This window comes from Procambarus clarkii, chromosome 11, assembly GCF_040958095.1.
Source record: "Procambarus clarkii isolate CNS0578487 chromosome 11, FALCON_Pclarkii_2.0, whole genome shotgun sequence".
In the NCBI taxonomy this organism is placed as follows: Eukaryota; Metazoa; Arthropoda; class Malacostraca; order Decapoda; family Cambaridae; genus Procambarus; species Procambarus clarkii.
Window position 1 is genome coordinate 38,648,646 of NC_091160.1, and position 25,727 is coordinate 38,674,372.

The 25,727-nt window shown below is 44.1% G+C and overlaps 1 protein-coding gene across 7 annotated transcripts in view; it reads left to right on the forward strand.

The window, feature by feature from the left end:
- LOC123758336 (uncharacterized) overlaps positions 1-25,727 on the forward strand; it is a 48,131-nt gene that overhangs the window by 3,648 nt on the left and 18,756 nt on the right. For 4 of the 7 annotated variants that reach the window (XM_069322643.1, XM_069322644.1, XM_069322641.1 and 1 more), the window contains exons 2-10: positions 2,556-2,816; positions 3,070-3,253; positions 5,137-5,309; positions 6,964-7,225; positions 9,366-9,491; positions 12,884-13,944; positions 15,530-15,700; positions 23,891-24,064; positions 25,297-25,606. In XM_069322643.1, coding sequence (XP_069178744.1) covers positions 2,557-2,816; positions 3,070-3,253; positions 5,137-5,309; positions 6,964-7,225; positions 9,366-9,491; positions 12,884-13,944; positions 15,530-15,700; positions 23,891-24,064; positions 25,297-25,606 — 2,721 coding nt within the window. In that variant the 5' untranslated portion in view covers position 2,556. Of the gene's footprint in view, positions 1-1,101; positions 1,213-2,555; positions 2,817-3,069; positions 3,254-5,136; positions 5,310-6,963; positions 7,226-9,365; positions 9,492-12,883; positions 13,945-15,529; positions 15,701-23,890; positions 24,065-25,296; positions 25,607-25,727 lie in introns of all 7 variants that reach the window. The other 3 variants (XM_045742622.2, XM_045742625.2, XM_045742621.2) reach the window with 1 other exon arrangement.

Consider the following 25,727-nt stretch of genomic DNA (forward strand, 5'->3'; position numbering starts at 1 on the left):
AAGCAGATTCATAAAACCAAAATTTACCTGTATTTGCCCGAGGGGAAACCACCTCCTTCATGGCCTCAATGAGGACAGGAAGCCAGCAGCTTGTCAGTGATCATACAATTTTTCTAATGATTTATCCAGCTTGATTTTAATCTACGCTAATGTTTTGGTATTTACAGCTTTGACAGGCAGGCGGTACATGGGTTTAAAATGTTATGGGTGAAAAAGAATCTCATGTTTTCTGTTCTACAACTTGGCTTGTTGAGCTTAAAGCCATTGCTCTTTGTATGTGTTATATTTGACCTTTTGTAGAACTGGTCTGGATCAGTATCCTCCAAATTCCTCAGAATTATTTAAGTTTCAATGAGCTCAACCTTGTCATGTCTGGTTTGCAATGTTGTTAGTTCTTTGGCCTTCATCATGACATAGTTCTGGGATGATTTTTGTTATCCAGTATTGAACTTTCTACAAATCAGACATGTTCTTCTGAAGATAATTCTCAATTATTGGATACAGTAGTTCAAATGTGGGCACACCAGAGATTTATACAATTGAATAGCTTCTTCTTTTCTTTTGAAGTCAAAGGTTCATTTGACTATTCCTAGAGTTTGGTTGGCTTTATTTTTACTTCAGTTCCCACTTGTACTGCAGCTTTCAATGATGTGTAGATTTTGAGTCTAAGAATCTTTTTCTTCATCAGTCTGCTGCAGGGTAAGGCTGTTCATTTGGTAGTTGTGATAAGCAGTGTTATGCACTACATGCAAACACTTGCATTTATCGATATTAAGAGGCATTTGCCAGTCTTCTGACCATTTGTGGAGTTCACGTAGAGTAAATCTCTTAGTAAGGCCTCAATTAATTTTCATTTCCTTATCATTACTCTTACTGTTGTCCATAAATTTGATTATGTGGTTTGTAATATTTCATCTATGTCATTGATGTATATGACATATAAGAGTTGGGGCCCCAATCTGGAAGTGTGGTACCCTCACTCGCCACATTTCTTCAGTCATTTCCATTTAGGATGACCCTTTGCTTTCTTTATTTTAACCATTATTTTATTCATTCAAGTATGCTAATATTTGTTTCATGTGTTTGTAATTTTCTTGCCAGTCTTTCAGGCAATACCTTATCAAAAGTCCTAAAAAGAAATCCATGTATACGTCATCTACTGGAAGTCCTCTTGTCTGAATAGCTGGTTACTGTTTCCAGAAATATGAGCAGGTTTGTAAGGCAGGATATATTTTTAACAAAACCATATTGCACTAATTTTACTGTTTTGTGCACTATAAAATGGTGAATGATTCCCTCCCTTAGGATTCTCGTCATGAGCTTGCAGAGATGCGAGATCAGGCTGATCAGAGTAATTTCCTGCTGAGCTCTTTCTGCTTTTTTCAAAATGATATGGGGTGATATTTGTATACAGTATTTTTCCTAATTATATAGCATGTTATGGGAATATCCCTTAATTCATTTTCTTCACCTGCTTGAGACTTTTGTGTGGGTATTGAGATGTTGTCTGAACCTTCTCGTGTGAACACTGATGTAAAGTATTTATTTAGAGTGTAGGTGCCTTTTTATCGTCAATTATAACTTGGTTGGTTTCATCTATTAAAGGTCCTACCAAGTCTTTTGTTCTGGTTTGACTTGTATAGGCATAGAATGACTGTCTTTCTTTGTTTGAAAACTACAAGTTTTCTCTTTAGTTTCTTTTGGCTGATCTGAATTCTTAGGTGGCTGAATTTAATGCCCTTTAGTACTGTATATCTAATAATCTGTGGTGTTTGTGGATTGATAGCTTTTCCAGAGGTTTTGCTTACTTATAAAAGCTTTTTTTCTGCCCTTGTCATCCATCAAGTTCCCTTTCTTTTCTCTCCTTTTTGGCACATAATGATACCAGTTATAATAATAATAATAATAATAATAATAATAATAATAATAATAATAATAATAATAATAATCATCTAGCTTCAATATCACACTGTTACCTAAAAATAATTGATGGCTATATATCAGTTGAGACAGAAAGGGTTGACCAGTCATGGGTGGATCCCTCAGGCACTTGTTCCAGTTTCCCTGTGCTGGAAAATATTCCAATTATAACATAAAATTCATGGAATAATGCTATCTCTATAGCTTAATTTTCTAGTAAGTAATCAATTCTAAAAATTTAAATGTTTAGTGTGTTGAGGTGCATCAGGAGGTGTGTCCAGGGGCCTCGGGCGGTGTGTCCGGGGGCCTCGGGCGGTGTGTCCGGGGGCCTCGGGCGGTGTGTCCGGGGGCCTCGGGCGGTGTGTCCGGGGGCCTCGGGCGGTGTGTCCGGGGGCCTCGGGCGGTGTGTCCGGGGGCCTCGGGCGGTGTGTCCGGGGGCCTCGGGCGGTGTGTCCGGGGGCCTTAGACTGTGTTGCCCTCTGTAATCTTTAAGCACCTTCACACTGAAGAAGTGGGCTTTGGTATACTCAATAAATTAGTTGTCACGGGTGGACGTTATAATTCATACTGATGATTTGTAATTAGTTTTTTTTATTTTTATAATAGTACTGAACTACACATTTTTTACCATATAGGATGGATGACCCAGACACAGATATGAAACTAGAAGTTGGGGGGGAGACAGGAGGGGGAGTACGGTACCAAGACCCACTTCTAGTGCCCACGGCCGTTCTTCTTGCCCGGAGGGAAGTGCCAACCAGGTATCCACGGGCAACTATTAGTCAACTACATCGCGTGACAGAAGAGACCTTGGTATATCGGCAGCATTCTCAGTTGTCATGTCAACTTCCCGGGGCACCCAAGTCTACATTCTTGATGGTGTTTAGTCCTGATGGGTAAGTCTTATTTATATTCATTACTGCTGTTTAAAACTAGTTTTGTTTCTTGTTCATGGAACATAGTGCAATAGAATTTGTCCATAGGACATTGACTTTACTGTGTGTACTGTATATGAATGAATGTTCTTAAGCAAAGTGATCACAGGAAAGTACTGTAGTTTTGTTTACAATATTCTGTACTCCTTAGAGGAGTACTGCATCGTGTTTGCAAACTTTAGAAATCATTTTTCATTTTCTCTGTTATACATAGATCCAAAGTTGCCTCAACCCATGGAGACCATAACATTTATGTGAGTGAAGTGAAGACTGGTCATTGTATATGCACCCTGGAGGGTCACCCTAGAACCCCCTGGTGTGTGGCCTTCCATCCTGCGTCTAATGAGATTATAGCTTCAGGCTGCCTTGGAGGAGAAGTCCGGGTGTGGGATCTTAAGGTTGGTGATTCACCCTTTTATCAATTTGTATATCATATTGGAGTGGAATTTATTCTACATACAGTGCTTTAAATTTAGAATTAGATGAATGTTAATGTATCTCATATTGTATGTCACTTGAATGTCACTAGTTGTACAGCCTCACTGTTACCTTTGTGAACGTGTCTTGGATTCAAGTCGTTAAGGAGATAACATAAGATTGTAGTGGTTTGACCAGCTTTTAAACATCTCGAGGTACTCATTATTGGTTCAGCTTCTGCATTTAAAAATTTAATCCATTGTAAGACTCGTGTACAATAGTAAAGAATAGATGACAAATGCTGGTGCCAGTATTGTTTATTACGTATTCTTGTGCGAGTGCTCGAGCAGTGATCACTAAATGAAACAAATATGGAGTATACTGCAGCTTGTTATCAGGCACTTGATATTATTGATGTTTACAGCCTTTTTAATTAGTTATTTCTTATAGATATAATTTATTGTTTTAAGCAATTAATTATTTAGAATCTGGAAAATGTGTGTATTGGTTGTAAACTTTAACAATCTTGTGTATGATGGTGCAAGGAATGTTCCTGTCATTAGTGAGCCATGATTTTAGAAGCTTTTTACGTCATTGTGTATCGTCTAGCTCTTGAGCAATAGTGAGTAAATATTGCCGGTCAGCCGAGCAGACAGCACACTGGACTTGTGATCCTGTGGTCCCGGGTTCGATCCCGGGCGCTGGCGAGAAACAATGGGCAGAGTTTCTTTCACCCTATGCCCCTGTTACCTAGCAGTAAAATAGGTACCTGGGTGTTAGTCAGCTGTCACGGGCTGCTTCCTGGGGGTGGAGGCCTGGTTGAGGATCGGGCCGCGGGGACACTAAAACCCCGAAATCATCTCAAGATAACCTCAAGATTGCTGAACCAAAATTTCTTCACTAACTCCATGATGTCAGGGGAAACACACAAAAGAAAACTTGAGAAAGCACAGAGGTTTGTAACTAGATTACTACCAGAATTGACCGGATCAGCACTGAGAACAGGTTAAAGGTATTAAGGTATTCCCTCTTATAGTCTTAGAGAAGACAAGGAACAGAGGGAATATGATATAAGATTCTGGTGGAAATATACAAGGCAGACAAGAAAAGCCTAATTTAATTGAGAGAAGGTAGGTCAAAAGGACACTGGAGGAAGGTGGATATTCTATTGTGTTGTAGAGATAAAGTATAAGTATATTTTAGTGCCTCTTATGGGTGGCTGGCGAGTGAAGTGCCTTGAAAGAAGAAGCTGTCGAAACCACTTTCATACACCAGTTGAAGATCTAATATGATAAAACTTTGAGTATGAAAGAGATGTAATAAGTGGACCAAGTATAAAAGACAAGGAGGCATGGCATAAAAAGCTAATCACATATCCCTGTAGTGACTGATAGGTCACTAACCTAACCTGTCCCCGACCTAACCTGTCGGGGCCAGTGTTCCTTAGTCCAACATAGATATTAAGTATTTTGAAAAAGAAGTTTCTATGAGCTTTATATAATTGATATTTTTAAATGCTGTACTGTACGTGGCAACTTTTCTTGCTCATTAGATATTCGTATTGCGTATAGCCTTTGAGCTAACAGATTGTCTCGGTGACTTAATGTATCTCGTATGTGTACAGGATAGTTAGTACTGGTAGGCTTCACTCATAGTACATAGTACATTATGAATGAGTGAATACCCCTTCTCACGCTGATGCAGTTCATGTTGGATAAGATTTACTCGCCACCTCAAATTAAGTCGATGCAGTTTATATTTTGATTTATATTTTTAACTTGATGCAGCCCAACAATTGCATTAGTGAATAGCTTCTGGAACTTAATTTTTGTTTGTATTTACTATACTTGCATTTTTGGAACAGGGTGGCAGTGAAGTATGGACTACTGAGAAGAACACAGTCATTGCCTCCTTGGCCTTTCATCCAACTGACCAAGTTCTTGTCATTGCAACATTCAATGAGATTTATTTTTGGGACTGGTTCCAACCTCAGCCTTTTGCAAAGATATGTACTGCAGATGAGAAAGAAAAAGTAAGGTAAGAAAATTGATTGCATGTATGCCTGCTTCAAGAATATGAAATATTATAATATTGCATTTTGGGATGTGTGTGTTAGGATAAATCTGTTTGGCTGACGTGAAGATGTAGAAGCGATTAATGTATGAGAGGGTTGTGAGGAGGTTGTAGAAGTGTGGGACAAGGATTAGGAATGATGGGATAGAAATGTTGGTGGGAAGGACCCACTACCTACAGTACTGTGATAGGGCAGCATATCATTTTTTGGGGGGTGGACAATGCAAAAGTTATTATAATAGGTAAGGGTAGTATTAAGCTATTACCTATTTGAAAGGGCATTGTAGAATATATTAACGTTGTAAAGGACAGTATAAAAACTTATCTTGCTGAAAAGGTTAGTATAAAACCTAATATGGAAAGGTCAGCTGCTTCTTCTCTTGTGAAAAGTACGGTATAGAAGGTATTACATTCTTTAAAGAACAACGTAAAAAGTTGTGTAAGAAAGATAGCACCGAATCATAAACATTATGAATTTGATGCCAAGTTAGATTGATGTCAGGCGATGAAAGGAAGTTGCATGTTAGTGCCCAGTTAAAAACATAAAGTAAAAAAAAAAACACAAAAACAGAATAATGAGAAACAAAATGTGAACCAAACAGGGAAGAAAACTTTAGGACAGTGAAGACTTGAGATGGTCATCACCTCTCCATTACCTAGCTGTGTTTCAAAAGATGAGCAAGTGCTCGAGTATCGGATATAACAACTTAGGACATAGTTGATCAAACACACACAGGGGTATAATCTAAGGAATACGACAAATAAAAGGTGAGAAAAGACACTCGAGGAAGTACCTCATGATTATTAAACATGTGGGGTACTGTCAATCACGGCAAGGTATGTTTGAGAATGGAGAACCTTATGGGGTTGCAGATGGTCAACAAGGAGAACTAACTAATGGAAGTAGCAATTAGAAATTTCTAACCCATAAAAATAAGAGGTAATGATAAATCAGCCAAACGTGAGCTAATGTTCACTCAGAATGAATCCGATACAAGGGAAGTCAACTTTGAGCTCCCCTCGCAAGTGAGCAGTCACTATTTGCTGGCATTTGAGAGTCTGGTGACAGTAGGAATGAACTGTTTAGGAAGGTGATCAGGAGACAGAAGGCTGGCATACTGAAGGGAAGGTTATGAAGGAATAGAGAATTTCACTCTGGAATAACATGGGACACAATACCACACGATAAAGAATTCGGGAAAGACATAATAGAGTTTTCCCTTGGCAGTGCTGAAAAATGGTCATCGAGCTCGTTGTCTCTTTCAAATGAAAGAACAATGTAATGCCTGGTTTAAATGACTTGGTTTAATGATACGTGTAAGAAAGTCAACTTCCTAAGTATGAGTGCATTGAAAAGCTAGACACAAAAGAACAACAATCCGATCTGTATTTTGTCTTTATTTTTAATTTCTGGTGCAGTGCGTTGGAATGGGAGAGATGAACTAACCCTCAAGTAGTAGATGAACACTGATAATGATGATAATCCTTATCTTATATCCCACATTAATGGGCTGTATTATATTTTCCCTTATATCTATTATTAAACTAGTATACAAAATATTTGTAAATTTGTGTATTTTTTTTTAACTTAATATAATTTTTTTGTACTTGATGAAAGGTATGTGAAGTTTGACCCTCTTGGCCACAAGTTGATTACTGGCATTGCCAACTCTCATCACGACCGACCAACACAAGGTTCCTGCAGACTTGGGGGATCGACCGGTGGACCATTTCTCTCTCAGTCCGAATTAGTGGAGAGAGAGCAGCAACTCTCTCATCGTTACAATCAATTGTCAAACCAGTACCTCAACCTCATGTCAAGATATGAAGCTCTTACCAGCAGAGCCTTCAGTAATGTGTCTCGAGCAGCTGCAAGCAGAGTGAGTCATTTTTAAATGCTGAGATTTTCTTTTAGGTGTAAAATGTATTATGTGGTGCAATACATGTCTCTACTGCTAATACAATTGCTTTATTAATGGTTTTCTTGCAAATAAAGGTGGCTTTTGTGCAGGCGATGAGTGACAATAACGTGGCTGAAGTAGTTTGACCAGACCACACACTAGAAGGTGAAGTTACGATGACGTTTCGGCCCGTCCTGGACCATTCTCAAGTCGATTGTGACTTGAGAATGGTCCAGGACGGACCGAAACATCGTCGTCCCTTCACCTTCTAGTGTGTGGTTTGGTCAAAGTGGCTTTTGTGATTGCATAAGTTTCATTTGATGCCAGAAGTAAGGATTAAATAGGAGATTTTTGGGAACTACAGAGAAAGAGATGAGTATTATACCATAGAGTTACAGAATAATTATGAGAGTGGAAATGATAGGAATTAGCTGTGTGAAGTATGTCATGGGGTATAAATAGTATACTGGGAATAAATGGACCACTGGGAGTGGTCCATTTGGGGGAGCCGTTTTTGGAATAAATGGGGAGCCGGTCGGCCGAGCAGACAGCACGCGGGACTTGTGATCCTGTGGTCCTTGGGTTCGATCCCAGGTGCCGGCGAGAAACAATGGGCAGAGTTTCTTTCACCCTATGCCCCTGTTACCTAGCAGTAAAACAGGTACCTGGGTGTCAGCTGTCACGGGCTGCTTCCTGGGGGTGGAGGCCTGGTCAAGGACCGGGCCGCAGGGACACTAAAAAAGCCCCGAAATCATCTCAAGAGAACCTCAAGATAACCACAGCTGTAGATTTTAAGATTTGAGTTTTGAAAGAATGATATACTGTATATTATTTGCACACTTTAAACATCAGGATATACATAAATATACATGCTACACTGCAAGTAATGAAAGGTAGAAAAGAGCAAGTAACTGCTTGTGGTACAATGAGAGTAGAGTAACATATCAATAATCACATTAACAGTGCTATATCAAAGAACAGATCTACAGGAGCCTTGATGAGGGGTGTTCCCAGACGCGCTCTAGTCAACTGTACCACAACATGGTCAAAAGAATTGCAACTTGGAGTGCTTCTGCACCCAGGCTTCCACTGAAGCCTTACCGAGGTTTCACTCGAGTCCCCCATGCACTCTTGCTCAGTCAACCAGTAGTACCACCTATGACTATGACTACCAGTAGTACTTCAGTACAGAGAAATCACATTAACAGGATTTAGGGACCCTCGTGGGTGCAGTAGGACTCCAGGTTGCAATTCTTTTGACCATGTCGTGGTACAGTTGACTAGAGTGCGTCTGGGAACACACAGCACATAGGTTAGAACCCCTCATCAAGGCTCCAGTGGATTTGTTCTTTGATTTGTTAATGTGATTTGTGTGTGTATTGAAGTAAGAGCGTATAATATTCTGATGACTCCCTGGTTGTATTCCTGAAAGCCATCCTTATGCTTGATAGTCTTACATATGTTCTCTAATGTTCTGTTAATGTGCATTTCTGCCATTAAGGATGACTTAATCTACTCCCAGGTTCTATTCTCTTTTTGATTCTTACAGTTCCCTAACTTGTAAATTGTAATGGTTTTCTAGTTTTCTCTTCCGTCTTCCAGTCCTCATTTGTTAACTGATTCCTGTAACATTTTACAGTCCTAGTCTTCTTGTCAGTTTAACATTAATTACAAACATTAACATGCATGATCCACCTCATTTACATTAATCAGGAAAAGTAGTTGTTCAATTACCCATGCTTGTTGAACCCCACTTGCCACTTCTCTACATCCTGATTCTTCTCGCTACGCCCTAAATTCCTATTTGTCAGGCAGTGTCAGTTCCAGTCGAATATCTTCCAAGTTTACCAGGACCTGAAAGTTCGCTTTAAATAAATGAATCTGTAAAATATTCATAAATTGATTATATATTGAGTATCACACAATGGTCTTAAGAATGCTGTGGTGTGACAGGTCATTTGCCTAAAAGTTTATAATTTTTGTTGAGTTTAATGGTAAGTTGATGTTAATGGTAAGTTGTCTTTATCTCAATGTTCTACAGACTGTTGCTATAGTTTTTGAAAAAGAAGTCATAAAGACTAATGCAGTTTCATAATTTTAGTTCATTAATATTTTATAGATTGACAGAGGTACCGATCCTATTGAACCTCCACCGGCAACCTTAGGACAACAAGCATTGCTGAATCAAGCTCGACAGTTTGCTCGACAAGTGACTGAAGAAAGAAGAGGGGCCACTCAGAATCAGGTATAGTCCATAAACCTTAAGAAGACAGATATGATGTACTCTTGAGGGGTTTAATCATTATATCTACTACAGATTTCTAAAGTATTTTTTACCCTCCAGGCAATTTTAGTCTTGAGTTATTTTAATTTGTATGCTGTCTTGTGTTTTTATAACACACTGCAATTTTTCTTGACTGGGGACCGAACAGTGGCTTGTTCACCAAGGTAGCTTCCCCCTATTGAAAGTCACATCAGCCATAGAAGTCATGTATGGCCTACTGGAAACCAAAGCCAGAGCCTGGTCCCCCTTACAGAGACACACAGGGAGAGGGAATTATACCATCATCCTTACCAAGAAAACATCCAGAAAGTCAGCGAAGCAATACAGACAATTGTAAGGTTAAAAAAATTTAAGTGCTGAAGCAGCCAAACGACTCCACATAAGATTCAGAAATTTGGTTGAACCCCATTAGTTATGGCTGGCCACCAGTAGGTGGCGGCACTAACAGGAGCGCCTAGCTTTAATTCATATTGGCTTCACTTCTGTTACTGATGTTCTTCAATTCAGGCCTCCTTGAGTCATCACTTGTAACTGAGTCCCACTTATTTTCAAGATAAGTGTAGGATTTGGCTCCAGGTGTGTAGTATTAGTTCCTCTGGTTCCTCTATCGGCGTGGAATTAGAGGTGTTCCACCTATGTGTCTCCATTACCTGATTGTGAGGCTCTCGTGGTGAATGACTTTTGACTAGACTAGTTGAAGTGGGATATCTCTATCTCTTAACCCCAGTTCAGTTACATGTATGGATTTTCTGATGCTGGTCAAACACTATTTGTATGGTGACCAGGAGGCTGAATTGTTGGAATCCCAACTACAGTTTTCATTGCAGTAACAGTAGGAAGTATTTTGACACTCCTTTTACCTCTTTGTCTCTCTTCATTGTGTTTCTTTGTCTGTGCTGGTAGTTTTGTACTTTTTGTCTTGTTTGTTGAGCAGTATTGTATGCCTAATACTGTCACCTCCTATTGGTCAGTTTTGGAGGAGCTGCTCTTGTTGGCATTCAGTATTCAATGCCATTTTACAAGTTATCTTGTGTATTGTCTTATATCTGGCTGTCTCGTGCTTTTCCTGAGCCTTCCTTCCCTTAATTTTCTGTTGCCCCTTCAGTCCAGGATAACTTTCCTGAAGACTGTTTTTGTTGGCCCTCACTTTTGGTTGTTGGGTGGGGGAGCTTCATGCTCTCCTCCAGAGGTTTGAGGTCTATTCTTTCAGCCCAGGTGGTCAGTTTCTTCATTTGCAGCTTTTCCTCTTCTGGATAAGAACGAGATGGTTGGCTTCCAGAGGAGACCTTTGGCTGGCTGAGGATACATCATTTGAGGTGTCTGCTCACTGCAGTTCATCGCTTCCTTTGCATCATCAACTATGCTTCGGTGGATACACTGCTGCTCCAGTTTCCTTGGTTTTCTGTTCCAAAGCTTGTTTTTCCTATGTTGTCTGCAGTATCATTTAGCCTAGCTAGCCTACGATCTATCTACCCTCGGGCCCGTGATGTTTACGAGCTTGCAGTTTTGGCTGCTGTGTTCTCTTAACATGTTGTGGGATGATGTTTGGGTTGGGTTTTGGAGGTTTAACAGGGTCCTGGTGGCTCATTATCTGATCAAAGTTCCTAGTCCTTGTGGGGCTTGTGTTGCACTAAGTCAGGGTTCCCATCCCAGCATCTCGTTTTTATTTTATTATTGTATTACATTCTACCACAGACATAGCCACACATTACAAAGCTAACCAGCATATATACATTTTCTTCTGTCATCATTCTGCCATCATTCAGGACCTCTGGGAAACCAGCATTGAATGTAATGAAATGCATCTCTCAGGTAGGGTTTCATTGACTCCCTAATATAGACCCCTTCCTCCCCCACCAGGAGCACTAGTTCATGATCTGTCAGCTTTGGACTGAGGCCAAGATGGTATGGAAGCCGGGATTTCCCGGTGGAGTTGCCAGCTGATGGTGGCCAGTCGTAACTAGGGTGGGGGAGGGGGGGGGGGGAAGCTTAAGCACATTTCTGAGCAAATACCTGTACAGTAGTTTGTGGAGTCATTGGCTGTTTCATTGCTTAATTTTTCTGTGAACTTTGCAGTTGTCTGTATTGCATCACTTACTTTCTGGATATTTTTTCAGGGTGATTGTAACAATCTCCTGCTCCATGTGCCTCTGTGAGGGGGGGGGGGCTAAGTTCTGGCTCTGGTCTCCTGTAGGCCATACAGGACTCCTATGGCTGATGTAACAAAGTAGGACGGCATGTCACTTCAGTGGGATAGCTTTAGGGAGCCTCTATGGCTTCCTCTGTGCCTTGGTTTCTAAACCAAGAGTCAAACCTCCCAGAAAGAGGTTTGCCGTTACATTCAATGCTGATGTTTTTCTTAGGTCTAAATAAAATGCCTCTTGAATGCATCTCTAGTTGTAATGAATCTGCAGATGCAACAAATGGTTTGGTTCCATATAGTTCAGTGAATCGAGATGGACTGGATACATAAGAAGTCCTTGGAATCGGTAATTTATGCAGTTTTAAAAGAAATAAGGAATTTAAGAGGGATATGAAAGTCTTGAGAGAAGTATGTTAGGAAATGTTAGAATAAATCAAAATATGCTCTGATGGTGAATATGTGTTGATCTTTAGGAAAATGTTGAATTTCCAGCAGAGGTTTGAGAGCAGTAGAGTGGTCAATAGGGGGTTTGGATATACTACATTAATTCATATTTCAGTATATAAATCACATGCAAAAATATTGTGCTGGAGGTCAAGTGATGCCGAGCTCAAATTATATGCACGCCTTCAGATCTGAACAGTAAAATGTTTTCATGGATTTAGCATTGAGAAATATTAATATTTTGAATTGTTCAGTTTGTTTTTGCAATATGATGCAATTGCCATTTTCTTTGTTAGAACCCCAAGATTCAGTGCATTTTTTCACATGTGGTTGTTGTGCATTGTGTACCCCAACAGGAAGTCACGTGACATTGTGTACCCCAACAGGAAGTCACGTGACATTGTGTACCCCAACAGGAAGTCACGTGACATTGTGTACCCCAACAGGAAGTCACGTGACGTTGAGTGCATAGTCATTAAGGAACACACTGCTGTAACTATTAAGGCATGAATGAAATCTGCTAATTGTGAAAGATTTTGTGGTGAAAGTGAATTGCAGTGTAAAATGTTTAAAGAAAATAGATGTATATCAACATGAGTTAAAATTCATCCACATGGTGAAAGGTTGATCTAAATTGTTTGTTCTGTATTTACTTATCATTTGGTATTGTATTTATTTGACACTACATAGGTGTTAATACAAAGCCCTTAGTTACATAATGTATGCTATATTTTAATTGATATAACAAATCTTCCATTTACCCCAGGATTCATCTCATGGTGAGAATTCCAGAGGACGGTCAACTTGGGCTCCTGACATCCAGGGAGGTCGTGATTCTCAAGCCTCCACCGAGCTGAATCTAAGACTGGAAGAGGATTATGGCTTAAGTGCTGTTCGGACTTTGCGGCAAATTATTAGTGATGACAGTGCCTCTTCTTCCAGTCTTGATTCTAGTTCATCGGCCACCAGTGGAGCGAGTGGTGTGTCTGAGAGAAATACGCGCCTTTCATTGTTGTGGGAGTCGAGGCTTCAGCGACCTGGTCAAGATTCCGACAGTGCTGGAGAGGCATCAAGTGTTCACAGTTTAGGTGATACTGGTGCGCTAGGTGGGTCTGGGGACCACAGGGCACCAGTGGCAGGTGATGGAGTGTCTGGGACAAGAAGAAGTGACGGTAATCTTACTGAACGGAGAAATTATCGAGGGACAGAGGAGAGGGCTAGTGATGATGAAGATGCACCTAATCAAGGAGCGCCCAGTCTGCGCTCGATAGGGTCTCAGTCGGAGCGTGCAGGGTTACAAGTGGACTACTATCCTGTTATTCACTTTGGACGTAGTAGATTAACACAAAGTAGAAGTGAGCCTGGTTTAGGAAGTAGTCAAAGTAGTGAGGTGGATAGTGATAATGCTGGTGGTAGTGGTGGCATTAGACCCGAGGGCACCCAGAATAATGGTGCTCAGGATAGTACAGGAAGTAGTGAAATACGCCCTAGTGAATTAGATGCAACCCAAACTAACACAGTGAGAGATTCACAATCAAGGGAGATGGAGCATGAAAGAATTAATGTTCCTCGTGAGTCCCAGAATAACCAGAGAGACCTTCCACCCCTGCCTCCCATTCCTCCGATATCACCCAGCACACAAGTTCCTCATAGTGACCCCAACGAAGATCTCGCAATTCCCGGACCTTCTGGTCTTTCGGGAGCATCTCGGTCCCGGATGTCTTCTCTCACATCATCTTCACGCTATCCCACTTCCTCCACTCTTGATCCTCAGTTTGGGGTGCAGCTTCTTAGTCGGCACATTGAAAATATGCAAAGAATATGCAGGTAAGTGTTTATATCTGTTAATAATGAAGTGTTTTTATCTGTTAAGAATGAATTAAGGTAAAAGGCTTTTTTGGAGTGAGGACATGATGGTACAGTATGTGGGGTGAGGACATGATGGTACAGTATGTGAGGTGAAGACATGATGGTACAGTATGTGGGGTGAAGACATGATGGTACAGTATGTGGAGTGAGGACATGATGGTACAGTATGTGAGGTGAAGACATGATGGTACAGTATGTGGGGTGAAGACATGATGGTACAGTATGTGTGGTGAGGACATGATGGTACAGTATGTGAGGTGAAGACATGATGGTACAGTATGTGGGGTGAAGACATGATGGTACAGTATGTGGGGTGAAGACATGATGGTACAGTATGTGGGGTGAAGACATGATGGTACAGTATGTGGGGTGAAGACATGATGGTACAGTATGTGGGGTGAAGACATGAAGACTCCTTTTCATGCCTTTCTTTCGCGTCTCTTCCTGGAATGGCTCTGTTTATGATCACTATCCATCGTGGAGTAAGCGCAGATAGTTTCTAAAGCCACAGTAAGAAATATAGCCACGGAAAATAGCCGAAATGTTCACACGTTTGAGACGCGAAGGGAGGCGACACCGGTCACAACAGTGGAGCGAAAACAATGGGCCTATGGCGTGTGCCGCGCCGCCTGAGTGCCACGAGGCCTAACAAGCAAAACGGGAAGACATTGGCGCGCAATTTAAAACCGGTCCCCAAAAATCGGATAAAACCCGCATTTTTGGCAAATATTTTAATGAACGACGCAATGCTGCATCGTTACCAGAAATGCGTCTACTAAAAAAACGACGCAATGCTGCGTCGTTACTGAACGAAAGTGTTAAGTGTTGTTACATCCTAAGTGCTTTCACATGGCTGGTGTTACTCTAATCACTTCCTTCTCTTGATTCAGTGTTTTCCTTCTAGTCAGCATCTTTTCCTTTTTTCAAAGTGAATTTCTTATTTTCACATTCTCTTTGCAGCTGTTGAGAATGCAACATTATACGCTGACTGAGGTACAGCTTAAACTCTCTTCTGCTTTCTTTATTTTGCATAAACTAAACTCATTTGTATAATATAACCAAATGATGGTGCACTCTACCCATACTCAAGTCATTGAATACTATCCAGTGCGTGATATAACAGAGCAGATGGGACACTTGCAGAATGCTTGGTAATTGACATTGATGCAAGAATGGAGTATAGTGCACTATACATCCAGAATGTGTGCAGTGTGTGCCCATGATGAATTGTGAGAGCACTCTAATGTTGAACAAATAAACTCTAATAATAGAGTATTATTAGACTATTATTATTATATTCTATTAGAGTGTAATAGACTCTAATGTTGTATCCATTACCATAAGTACTGTAGTACCACTATCCCACACTGTAACCTTTATTTGACTTGATTGTGGATAGTTTAAAACCACAATCCATCCTTTTTTTAAATTTTGGTGGTCAAAATATCTGTGCTGGTGCAAATTAACATTATAGGAACCAGCTTTATAAGATGGCTGAGTGTATACATATGAGTCCCTAAGGCAATATTTTATATATTTCCAGAGCACACTTAGAGATTACTAGACATAGACATGAGATAATGCGGTTACAGCAGATCCGATCCATGCTCTATGACATACAGCACCAAATCCATTCCTTACGTATGTCGGTAGACCAATCGGTGGAAGACCTCAGTGGACCTCTACCAGAAATCAATACCTCAACTACCCACAGGTAACTTCACATTTGGTGAAAGGTATATTTTACAAGGAAAAATTAACTATGCCTTGTTGTGCCAGTCTTAACAAAAAATTTACTCCAAAAAATTCATATTCCCGTAATTTTCTGGGGGAAGCCCCGTCGGCTCCCCAGAGCTATACAGGCTGATATGCTAATGTCAGACTTTGGCAACAGTCATGTGTATGGAGTTCTGTGGGCCTACCGGAGACCATGAGCCAGAACCTGGCCTCCTCAGAGAGGCAAGGGGAGCAATGGCCTATAGAAACCCCCGTGTGGTTGGAAGCATTCTATGTCTGCCATCGACCAGGATCGGGCACCGAGAAAGATAAGCGTCTCAAAACAAACCCCTATTCTGGTTAAATTTGCTACATAACGCTGAACTAGTGGATAGAACTCCCCAAAACAAAACGAGCAAACTAGCATGACATCACACATCACGCGCCGCTGTCTGTGCAGCTCCCCCCTCCCCGGGAGTGGGAAGGGGGAGCCTCGGACCCCCATGCCGACGATCCACACCCTAGTTCTTCGGCTGATGCTAAAGGCACTGGTTGTGTGCTCCGGCTCCAGTGGTTGTTTCAGCACTGTAACTAGAGTGTGGTGTTTGTCTTCTAGGTGGTGCGTGAGCCGGGAGTGAGTCTCCAGTACTCAGGCTGCATGCGCCCAGGGTTACCTTCCCTAGGTGCCCTGTAAGTACTGCCCTTGGGGCTTGGGGTTACCTTCCACAAGTTCTTTGGGTCCTGCTTCTGCTAGGCCATTTACTGCTTGGTTTTCGGCCTCCCTTTGTGTGATATGGGGTTCTGTATCCCTTGTTCTCCTTAGGGTGAGGGGCAGTTTGCACAGGTAGGGGCGCAGGGTACTGCTCAGCTTGTTTTCACCAATCATAGCGGCCGGCTCTGTTCCGCCTGGGTACGCTGTACTCTTGCAGGGTTTTCTTTTTCTTTTTGTTTGTCTACCTGGTGGGGGGGTCTGCCTTTGGTTCTTTCCCCCTTTGTACTGAGTACTCTTCCTTCTTCTGGTGGTTTCCCCTGCTAGGTCCCCGTGAGTGTACATGTCCCGGGGGGCCCAATTCTTAGAAAGTTGTTTGGTAGACATGGGCGCCAGTTAGCAGTACCCTGCCTGAGATTACCTGAGTGCGAGTCCTTTTATAATAAACGCTCTGGACCCTGGGAAACCCCTAGGGGGAGCGTGAGCCCGATGGATGTGGCCCCGGAGTCCCCCCTCACTTTGTGCGAGTTCGAGGGTTGCTCTGTTTCCTTGTCTCAGGGTGACTCACTGTTTTGCCTCCGTCTGCTGCCTGTGGGGTCGGTGACACCTTCGGTCCGGAGTCCTGCGAGTTTTGTTGCTTGTTTGTGACTCGGTTACCCAGTCTTATGCTGACTATGTGGGTGCAGGCAGCACGGGCAATGCACGTTGAGCTTCGGTGGCAACGTGCTAGGTTGTTTGCTCACCGGAAGCCTCGAGGCTGCCGCGTTTTGGTTGGTGGTTTTGTCGGGTCACCCCGCCCCCTTCCTCCCTGCATCCGGGTCTTTACCGTCTGTGAGTTCGGGGTCGGGGCGGGGCTTCCAGGGTTTTGAGACTCGGTTGGTCTCGGGATTCTACCCCGTCGCTACCCCGGAATAGGAATTCCGGGGTAGCGACGGGGGCATTCGAGCCTGTTCCTTCAGCCGTGTTGTATGAGTTTGCCAGTGGGCTCCCATCCTTTGTGCTTTTCACGGCTGCTCCAGTTTTTTCTTGTGAGGTTGGGGCTTTGGGGGACGGCTCGGCCCCGGGGCCTGCCATGTGGGTTCCTGGGGCTGGGGAGGGGTTGACTTGGGGGGGCCTCAGGCCCTGTTGGACCCTGTCAGGGTTTTTTCTTCCCTCTGGGCGGGGCTTGCAGTTGTGCGGAGTGGGGGGTTTTCCTTCCCCACTCTCCGCACGAGTTGTTGGGCGTCGGCCCCTCCCCGGGCTCAGTTCCTTGTCCCTTACGCCCATTGGTTCCGTCCTGTCGGTGGGTGCTCTTCTCCGTTATTCACCCCTTTTTCTTGGGATGGGACTTCTCCATCATGTTCCCCTCTTCTTGGGGTTGTGCATGACTTTTGGTCTTGGGTGAGACTGGGCCTTTCTCTGCCTTCGTCATTTGTGCTTGCTTCTGTGTTCTCGAAGGTTCAGGATGGTGTTTGCTCCTTCCTGTATTATTGGAATGTCTGTCATCTTTCGGTGAGGCTTCCCTCCGGTTCTTTCTAGGGCTTGTTGGTCCTCTTCCGTGCTTCCTCTTGGTTTTTGGCCCTGTCTCGTTCTTTTGTTCTTGTATCTTTTCTCCTTGCTGTGTCTCGGCACTGCTCATTTTCCTTCCATACTCCTGGTTCGGGATGCCAGGTTGGGCTGCTTGTGGTCCGGTTGGGCTGCTTGTGGTCCGGTTGGGCTGCTTGTAGCCCAATTGGGTTCCAATTCGGTTCATTGTTTTCATTAAATGAGCTGGCTCTGTGTGTCGTTGCTTACTTCTTTTTGGCTTCTGTTCCCGTGTTTTGGCCTGTTTCTTCTCTTAAGCGAATCACTCGGGATACAAACTGTTGGGCTACTTTTCTTTAGTGTCCTGTGCTTTGGTTTTGGTTCGGGCCTTGTGCACAAGTGCTGGTGTTCTCCGTCCATTTCCTCTCGAGTGCTTTGCCTCTCGCTCTTCTCATTCTCCAGTCCATGCCCCGTTTCTCCTGAGGGTGTTCTGGAGTGCCGCTATGGGGAGGACGTCGGGTTTTTCCTGCATTTTGGGTGGGGGCGCCTTCTTCGCCTCTCCCCTCCTCTTCTCCTGCATGAGCAGCTGTGGCCTGCTTCTACGGGTGGTGCTCCCGGTTTTCTCGGCTGCGGGTGCACAATACCCTAGCCGCCTCTGGTGGCACCAACCTAGTAACATTGTCATGACCCTTCCGTGCCTATGTTCTGCAGGTGAGTTTGTGGTCTGGCATCTCCTTCGTTCAGGCGCTGGTTCGTTTTTCCGGCCTGCTCATGCGCTGCCTGTGCCGTCCTGGTCATTGGACAGAGTGCTCTTTTCTTTCTTCTCAGTTTATAGTGGCCCCTCCGGTTCTGGTTTTCTGCTCCTTCGGTCGGGGCGGTAGGTTTGTTCATCTACAGCCATCTCTTTCTTATCTGGCAAAGATTGAGACTGCTGCTTTCTGGAGGGGTCCTTGAATTTTTGATGCATGGTTGGTTAGGCCGGGGGTGCATCGTGTTTTGTGGCCCGTGGCGGTTCTTCCGCTGTTCTTTGCGAGCCTTCGGCTTCTGTGTCCGTGGACGCATTTTGGGTTGCTCCGGTTTCCCTTCATCCCTGTTCACGGGTGCAGGTTTCCCAGGTCATCTGCAGGATTCTTACGGCCAGCCTGCAGTCTATCCCCGAGCTCGTGACGTTCGTAAGTTCGCGACTCTTGCCGCCGTCTTTGGTAACGTGACCTGGTTTGACTTTCGGGCGCGGGGTTTTTTGGCGGTCGAACTGGGTCCTGGCTACTCGTTATCTCATACACGCCCTTGGGCCTAGTCGGGCCTGTGTCGCCTTGAGTCGGCGGCTTGCAGCCAATTGTCTCGGTTTTGAGATGCGGAGCGAAGCAGCGACCACCTCTTGGATGAGTCCCTCTACTTTCCTCTGTGGGTAGTTAGCTCCCCCCAGAAAACCAGCTTTGAATGTAATGAAACGCCATTTTCTGGGTGTGATCCGGAGGCTCCCCTGGCATCCCTCCCTCCCTCCGGTCAGCAGTTTTTCGCATTTTCTTGACATCCAGCCTCAGAATTGAGGTGTGGATCGCCGGCGTGGGGGGTCTGGGGCTCTCCCTTCCCCCTCTTGGGGAGTGGGGAGTTGTGCAGACAGCAGTGCGTTGACAGTGTGATGTCATGCTAGTTTGCTCGTTTCATATTGGGGAGTTCTATCCACTAGTTCAACGTTAGGTAGCAGTTTTAACCAGAATAGGGAAGGGGTTTGTTTTGGGATGCTTACCTTTCTGGGTGCCCGACCCTGTCGATGGCAGACATAGAATGCTTCCAACCACACGGGGGTTTCTATAGGCCATTGCTGCCCTTGCCTCTCTGAGGGGGCCAGGTTCTGGTTCGTGGTCCCCGGTAGGCCCACAGAACTCCATACACATGACTGATGCCAAAGTCTGATAGTATTAGCATATCAGCCTGTATAGCTCCGGGAAGCCTCCGGGTCACACCCAGAAAATGGCATTTCATTACATTCAACACTGGTTTTTTTCATGATTTGTGATATATATTTTGATTATGATAATACATGTTTTAATTATACAATAGTAGTAATGTAAGTGACAAGAGAAGATACCAATGTTGGCATTAATCTTAACCTTTGCTTGTAAGCAACTCAGTGAAAAGTGTTTTCTTTCACTCTAACTTTTTGCTTGAGTTCTCTCTTTATGAAACTTTTATTTCTGATTGAACAACACATTTTACTGGGGGTAGCCCCTTTGGCTCCCCCAGAGCTTATCCTACGCTGATATGGAACTATTAGACTTTGGCATCATTCAGTGTGAATGGAGTTCTTAGGCCTACCAGGGACCATGAGCCAGAACCTGGCCCCCTCAGAGAAGCACGAGGAGCAGTGACCTATAGAAATGCATATGTGATTTGGAGCATTCTATGTCTGCCATTGACTGGGTCAGGCACCCAGAAAGGTAAGCTTCCTAAAACAAACCAGTATTCTGGTTGAAACTACTACTGAAAGTCAAACTGAGTGGACAGAACTCACCAAAGAAAAACAAGCAAATGAGCATGACGTCACCACGTGCTGTGCCATCCCGTTAATTGCGCAGCTCCCCTCTTCCCGGGAGGAAAAAAGGGGAACCCCAGACCCCTAGCGCCGGCTACCCACACCCCAGTTCTCGGCTGACATGTTTGAGGCTTGGTTGTGTGACTCCAGCTCCTGTTTTCTTGTGTCAGTGCTGTGCCTTGTGTTTAGTACTGTCTTCAGTGTGGCGCATGAGCTGGGAGTAATCTTCACAGGTACTCGAGCTGCCTGCGCTTAGGGTTCCCTTCCCTAAGTGGCCCTGTAAGTACCACCCTTGGGGCTTAGGGTTGTCTTCTACAAATTACCTTGGGGTCTATCCTCTGTTGGTCTTTTGCTGCTAAGTAATTGGCTGCCCTGAGTGTGCTGGGGGGGTGGGGAGTTCCTCCTCCTTGTTTACCTTAGGGTAAGAGGTAGTTTGCACTGGTAGGAGTGCGGGGTACTACACAGCTAGTTATCACCTATAATGACGGCCGGCTCTGTTCTGCCTGGGTACGTTGTCCTCTTGTGAAGTTTTCCTTTTGTTTTTGTTTTCCTGCCTGGTGGGGGGGGGGGGGATTCCATCCTTTGGTTTATTATCCCTATCTATATTGTAGATTTTGATACACATTTCTGTTTCTGGGTGGTACCCCCTGCTAGGCTCCTGTGAGTGGACACGTCCCTGGGGTTCAGCTTTTAGTGGTTTGATTGGTAGACTTAGGGCGCAGGTTTGCAGTATCCCTGCTTGGGCTTACCCTTAGCGGTACCAGTCTAAGGGGGCCCTGGAAAACCTCGCGGGAGCGCAAGGGGGTCCAATAGATGTGACCCCTGGGTCCCCTCTCGCCTTGTGTGGGTTTGAGGGTTGCTCTGTTCCCTTGTCTCAGGGTGACATCTCACTAGTTTTTGCCTCCGTCATGCTGCTTGTTGGATCAGTGACACCTTTGACCCAGAGTCCTGTGAGATTTGTTGCTTGTATGTGACTCAATTCACCCAGTCCACTGATGACTTTATCAGGGTGCAGGGCAACTCAGGCGTTGCATGCTAGATTTAGGTTGCTGCAACACGCTAGGTTGATTGCTACCCAGGAAGCCCCGAGGCTGCCCTGTTTTGCTTATAGGGATCCGGACTTGGGGGTGTTGGTCGTTTTGGCTTTTGTTTCGTCCGCACCCCTTCGTTCTTCCTCTGCTGTGGTTCATTATGTTCCCCTCCCCCCCCTGCTTCTGACTTGGGGCAGGGTTTAGATGGTTTTGAGACTCGGGCAGTTTCAGGGGTTGCCCTTTCTGGGAGGGGGTTGTACGAAGGCATATGAGTCGGTTCCTCAGCTGTGACGACGGGGTCTGACCAGTGGGCCCCATTTCTTCCTGTCTTTCCAGCTGTCCCGGTTTTTTCTTGTAAGGCCGGGGCTTTGGAGATGACTTGGCCCCGGGTCTTGGTGTGGAGGTTCCCGGGTTTGGGGATGGGCTGACTTGGGGCCTTGGGCTCCTTTGGACCCCGCCTGGGTTTGTCCTACCCTCCGAGCGGGGCTTACTGCTACAAGGAGTGAGGTTTTCTTTTCCACCCCCCCTCTGCGTACAATTTGGATTTGGTGTCGGCTCCTCCCCGGGTTCGGTTCCGTCCTTCCGAAGGTTTTCGGCTTTCCACGTCTCCCCCTACTGAAGTGCGGGTGGCCATTGCAGCTTACCGCCTGCACGACCCGGATTGTGTCCTCTATAGTAGATCTGTCTTCTTTCAGGTTTGGGTCTTCGTCTCCATACTGGGTTCGTTATGAGGTTCTGTAGTTGTCCTGGCTAGCAGACTGCCCTGTGTTGTCGTTGGATGCTTGGATTACTATCTGTCCTACCCGCATGCTTGAGTGGCACGAGGCATTGACAGTGGTTCTAGGTTTACCTTAGGGGCGAATTCGAGCCCTTCAATGCGTGTTTGTTCGCCCCTGCCCTTCAGCAGGGATGCTGGCAGTGGTTCAGCTTCACTGTGCAGGTTCCTTCCCTTTCGGCTGCACTGGTGACTGAGGACTTGTGGTCCCAAGGCTTTTTTCCTGTTGGCATTGGCTTCTGGGGGTCGGGTCAGGGAAGCTTCATGCTTTCCTCCGGTGAAGGGGTTTCTGCTCTTTTAGCTCTGGTGATAGGTTTGTTCGTTTGTAGTCGTCGTCTCCTTTTCTGGCGAAGAATGAGACGGCTGTTTTCCGGAGGGTCCTTGTGTGGTTGACAGCTTAGTTGGTCTGGCCAGGGGTGCAGCATGTGTTGTGTCAGGTTGCAGCTCTCCGCCGTTATTTGCACACCACGGCTTCTGTGTCCGGGGACTGCGCTTTGGGTTTATCCGGTTTCCTTCTTCCCTGTTCCAGGGTTCGGGTCTTCTAGGTCGTCCACAGGGTTATTCGGTCTAGCCAGCCTGCGATCTATCCCCGTGCCCACTGACGTTCATCAGTTTGCTGCTCTTGCCGTCTTCGGTAACATGTCTTGGGCTGACTGTTTGGGTTCAGGGGTATTTGGTGGCCGAACAGGGTCCTAGCTGTGTGCTTCCTTGTCAATGTTCCAGGGCCTAGTTGGGCCTGTGTCACTTTGGGTCGGTGGTTGCATCCAGTTGTCTTGACTTAGCATTGAGGAGCGAGTGCCGACCACCTCCCTGGTAAGTCCCTCTTGTTTTCGTCTTTTGGTAAGTAGCTCCGGGGAGCCGATGGGGTTTTTGCCCAGAAAACCAACATTGAATGTAAGGAAACGCCATTTTCTGGATGAGACTTGGAGGCTTGGTTTTTGCGGGTGTTTTTGATATCCTGCCTCAGAACTGGGGTGTGGGTAGCTGGTACGAGGGTTCTGGGGCTCCCTCTTCCCCTTCCAGGCAAGGGGAGGAGTTGCACAGATGGCGGCACGGCACGTGGTGACGTCATGCTCATTTGCTGGTTTTTCTTTGTGGGGTTCTGTCCACTCGTTTGACTTTTAGTAGTAGTTTCAACCAGAATAGGGGTTTGTTTTGGGATGTTTACCTTTCTGGGGGCCTGACCTGGTCGATGGCAGACATAGAATGCTCCAAATCACATGTGCATTTCTATAGGCCATTGCTCCTCGTGCCTTTCTGAGGGGGTCAGGTTCTGGCTTGTGGTCCCAGGTAGGCCTAGAACTCCACCCACATCGACTGGTGCCAAAGATAGGGATAATCATATCAGCCTGTATAGCTCCGAGGCACCTCGGGACTCGCCCAGAGAATGGTGTTTCATTATATTCAATGCTGTTTTTTTTGTTTAGTTTAAACATTATTGTAATTTGGAAACAAGGAAATTTGTGTTAATATAATACAGTACTGTACATGAAATTTTCAGTAATTGGTATCCATATCAAATTTGTTTCATGGTCAGCATTTACATGCAAGTAGAATAATTTTTAGGTTGTATTGAAACGCAATGTAACATTATCCATTGTGTGACTAATGTTAGTGTATTTATTGCTGAACAGAAGTGGAGGCGTCGGGGAAGATGATCTCCAGGTGCCATCCCCGCACCTAGGACCTAGTGTCAACTCCCAACCATTGCCTCTTATTCGCCATTGGTCTCGTACTAGTCCTAGATCAGTTGCCCGATTACAGAGAGGGCCTTTTGGGACAAGAGCACGATCTCGACACTCTCATAGGTTTGTTATGGTGCTTAAATTGGTGTAATACTATTGAAATTTTAAGTGTCAGTTTGTTCTACTAAGTTTGTTAACTGGTAAAAATAAAAAATAAAATGATAACCAATTTTGCAATGTTTAAATGTTTCAGCAAGTTTCATAAACAATCTCAGACAGCTAAAGTACCAGAATTGGTGGCATATTTTTGTCAGTTTATTCTATCAATATTTAATGAACAGTATAGGCTAAGCTTTATTTATTTTAATTTTGTTATATATCGGTTCATGAACAATACCAATACTAATGAATGCATTCATGCAAGCACAATTAATAGAAGAGTTGCAATCCAGCAATCACCATCTGATATACATACCCATATTTAAGATCTTGTTGAACAGAGCATTTCACCATTACTTATTGATCATAGTAAGATTGAGTCCAGCATTTGATGGTTGTTCTGAAGTGACTGTATTGTCATCATCCAACTTGGCCTCCTACAAAGAATGTAGTTTTTTGCTTGTATGTATACACAAGGCCAAAAATTGTTGTACTAAAAAAATGGAAGCGACTCGCAAAAATGACGTACTGTCCCATTTTCTGTTTTGGGTCCTCTGGTAGGTTAGGAGAGGACACTTTAAACTGACCGTTTTCTTGACGTTGGAAAACCTTAGGAGGATGGGCTGCATCATCAGTATTGAAACCTCTAATGTAGCTGATCATTCTGAACTAGAGTTATAAACTAGATCTAGACCCAGTGGCACAGTCCTATCACTGCAATGTTTACATATAATGGCTATATGTCGATGTAAGATGTCTATATTTGCTTCTCTGATGGTGGAGAGTTACCTGTCATCTAAGGAAATATTAGTAATCATTGCAGGTGGTAAACAAATTGACCATGCTTCAAGCAGAAGTTGTGAAAGCTTCATTTCATAATTTCACAAGTAAATTTGACAGAACATTGGAACAGCACTACAACACCACTACCACATCCTCCCACTCTTCTTAAAGCAGTCTAAACTCATTTTATTTCCTCTGTTCATTATAGCACCCTGTAATTATTGTACCCCTGTATGTATTCATTATATATTTTTTCATGTCCTGAGAAATGACTGCTTGTTGATGCTTGCCTTGGATGTTTACAAGCAAAATTTGTTTATTTTAAGATGTCAACTATGTTAATACATTGCAAATTTATGAAAGTAATTATCCTGTACTAAAAAACTTCTAGAAACATTTATCTTTGTCCATAGGTCATGCATGATGTCGCCTAGTGTTTTTCGTCGGCTTCCCCGGCGTCGTTCTATACGCACACGTCTCCACCTTCCTGAGCTATCTGCTCCTCTGCAGGCAACTAATAGCTCCACAGGAGGAGCATTGGGAGGACGATTGTCTCCAACAAGAGGCTTGTTGGAACCAGGAATCCCGACTACAACCACCGGGACTGGAGCTGTGATTGGTCCACTTCCAACACCACCACCAGATCAAGGACATTCGGAGGAACAGCCAAGAGATATTGTGCGGATTGTATCGGGCAATCAGTATGGCACACAGACAAGAACGGTAAGGTGGTGGTCGAGGTTCTTGTAAGTTTACTTAATGTTCAGAGATATAATTATAAAGCAACAATAATAAAATGTACAATAGTAGTTAAGAGCATTTTGGAGATAAATAAGGGTTGTCT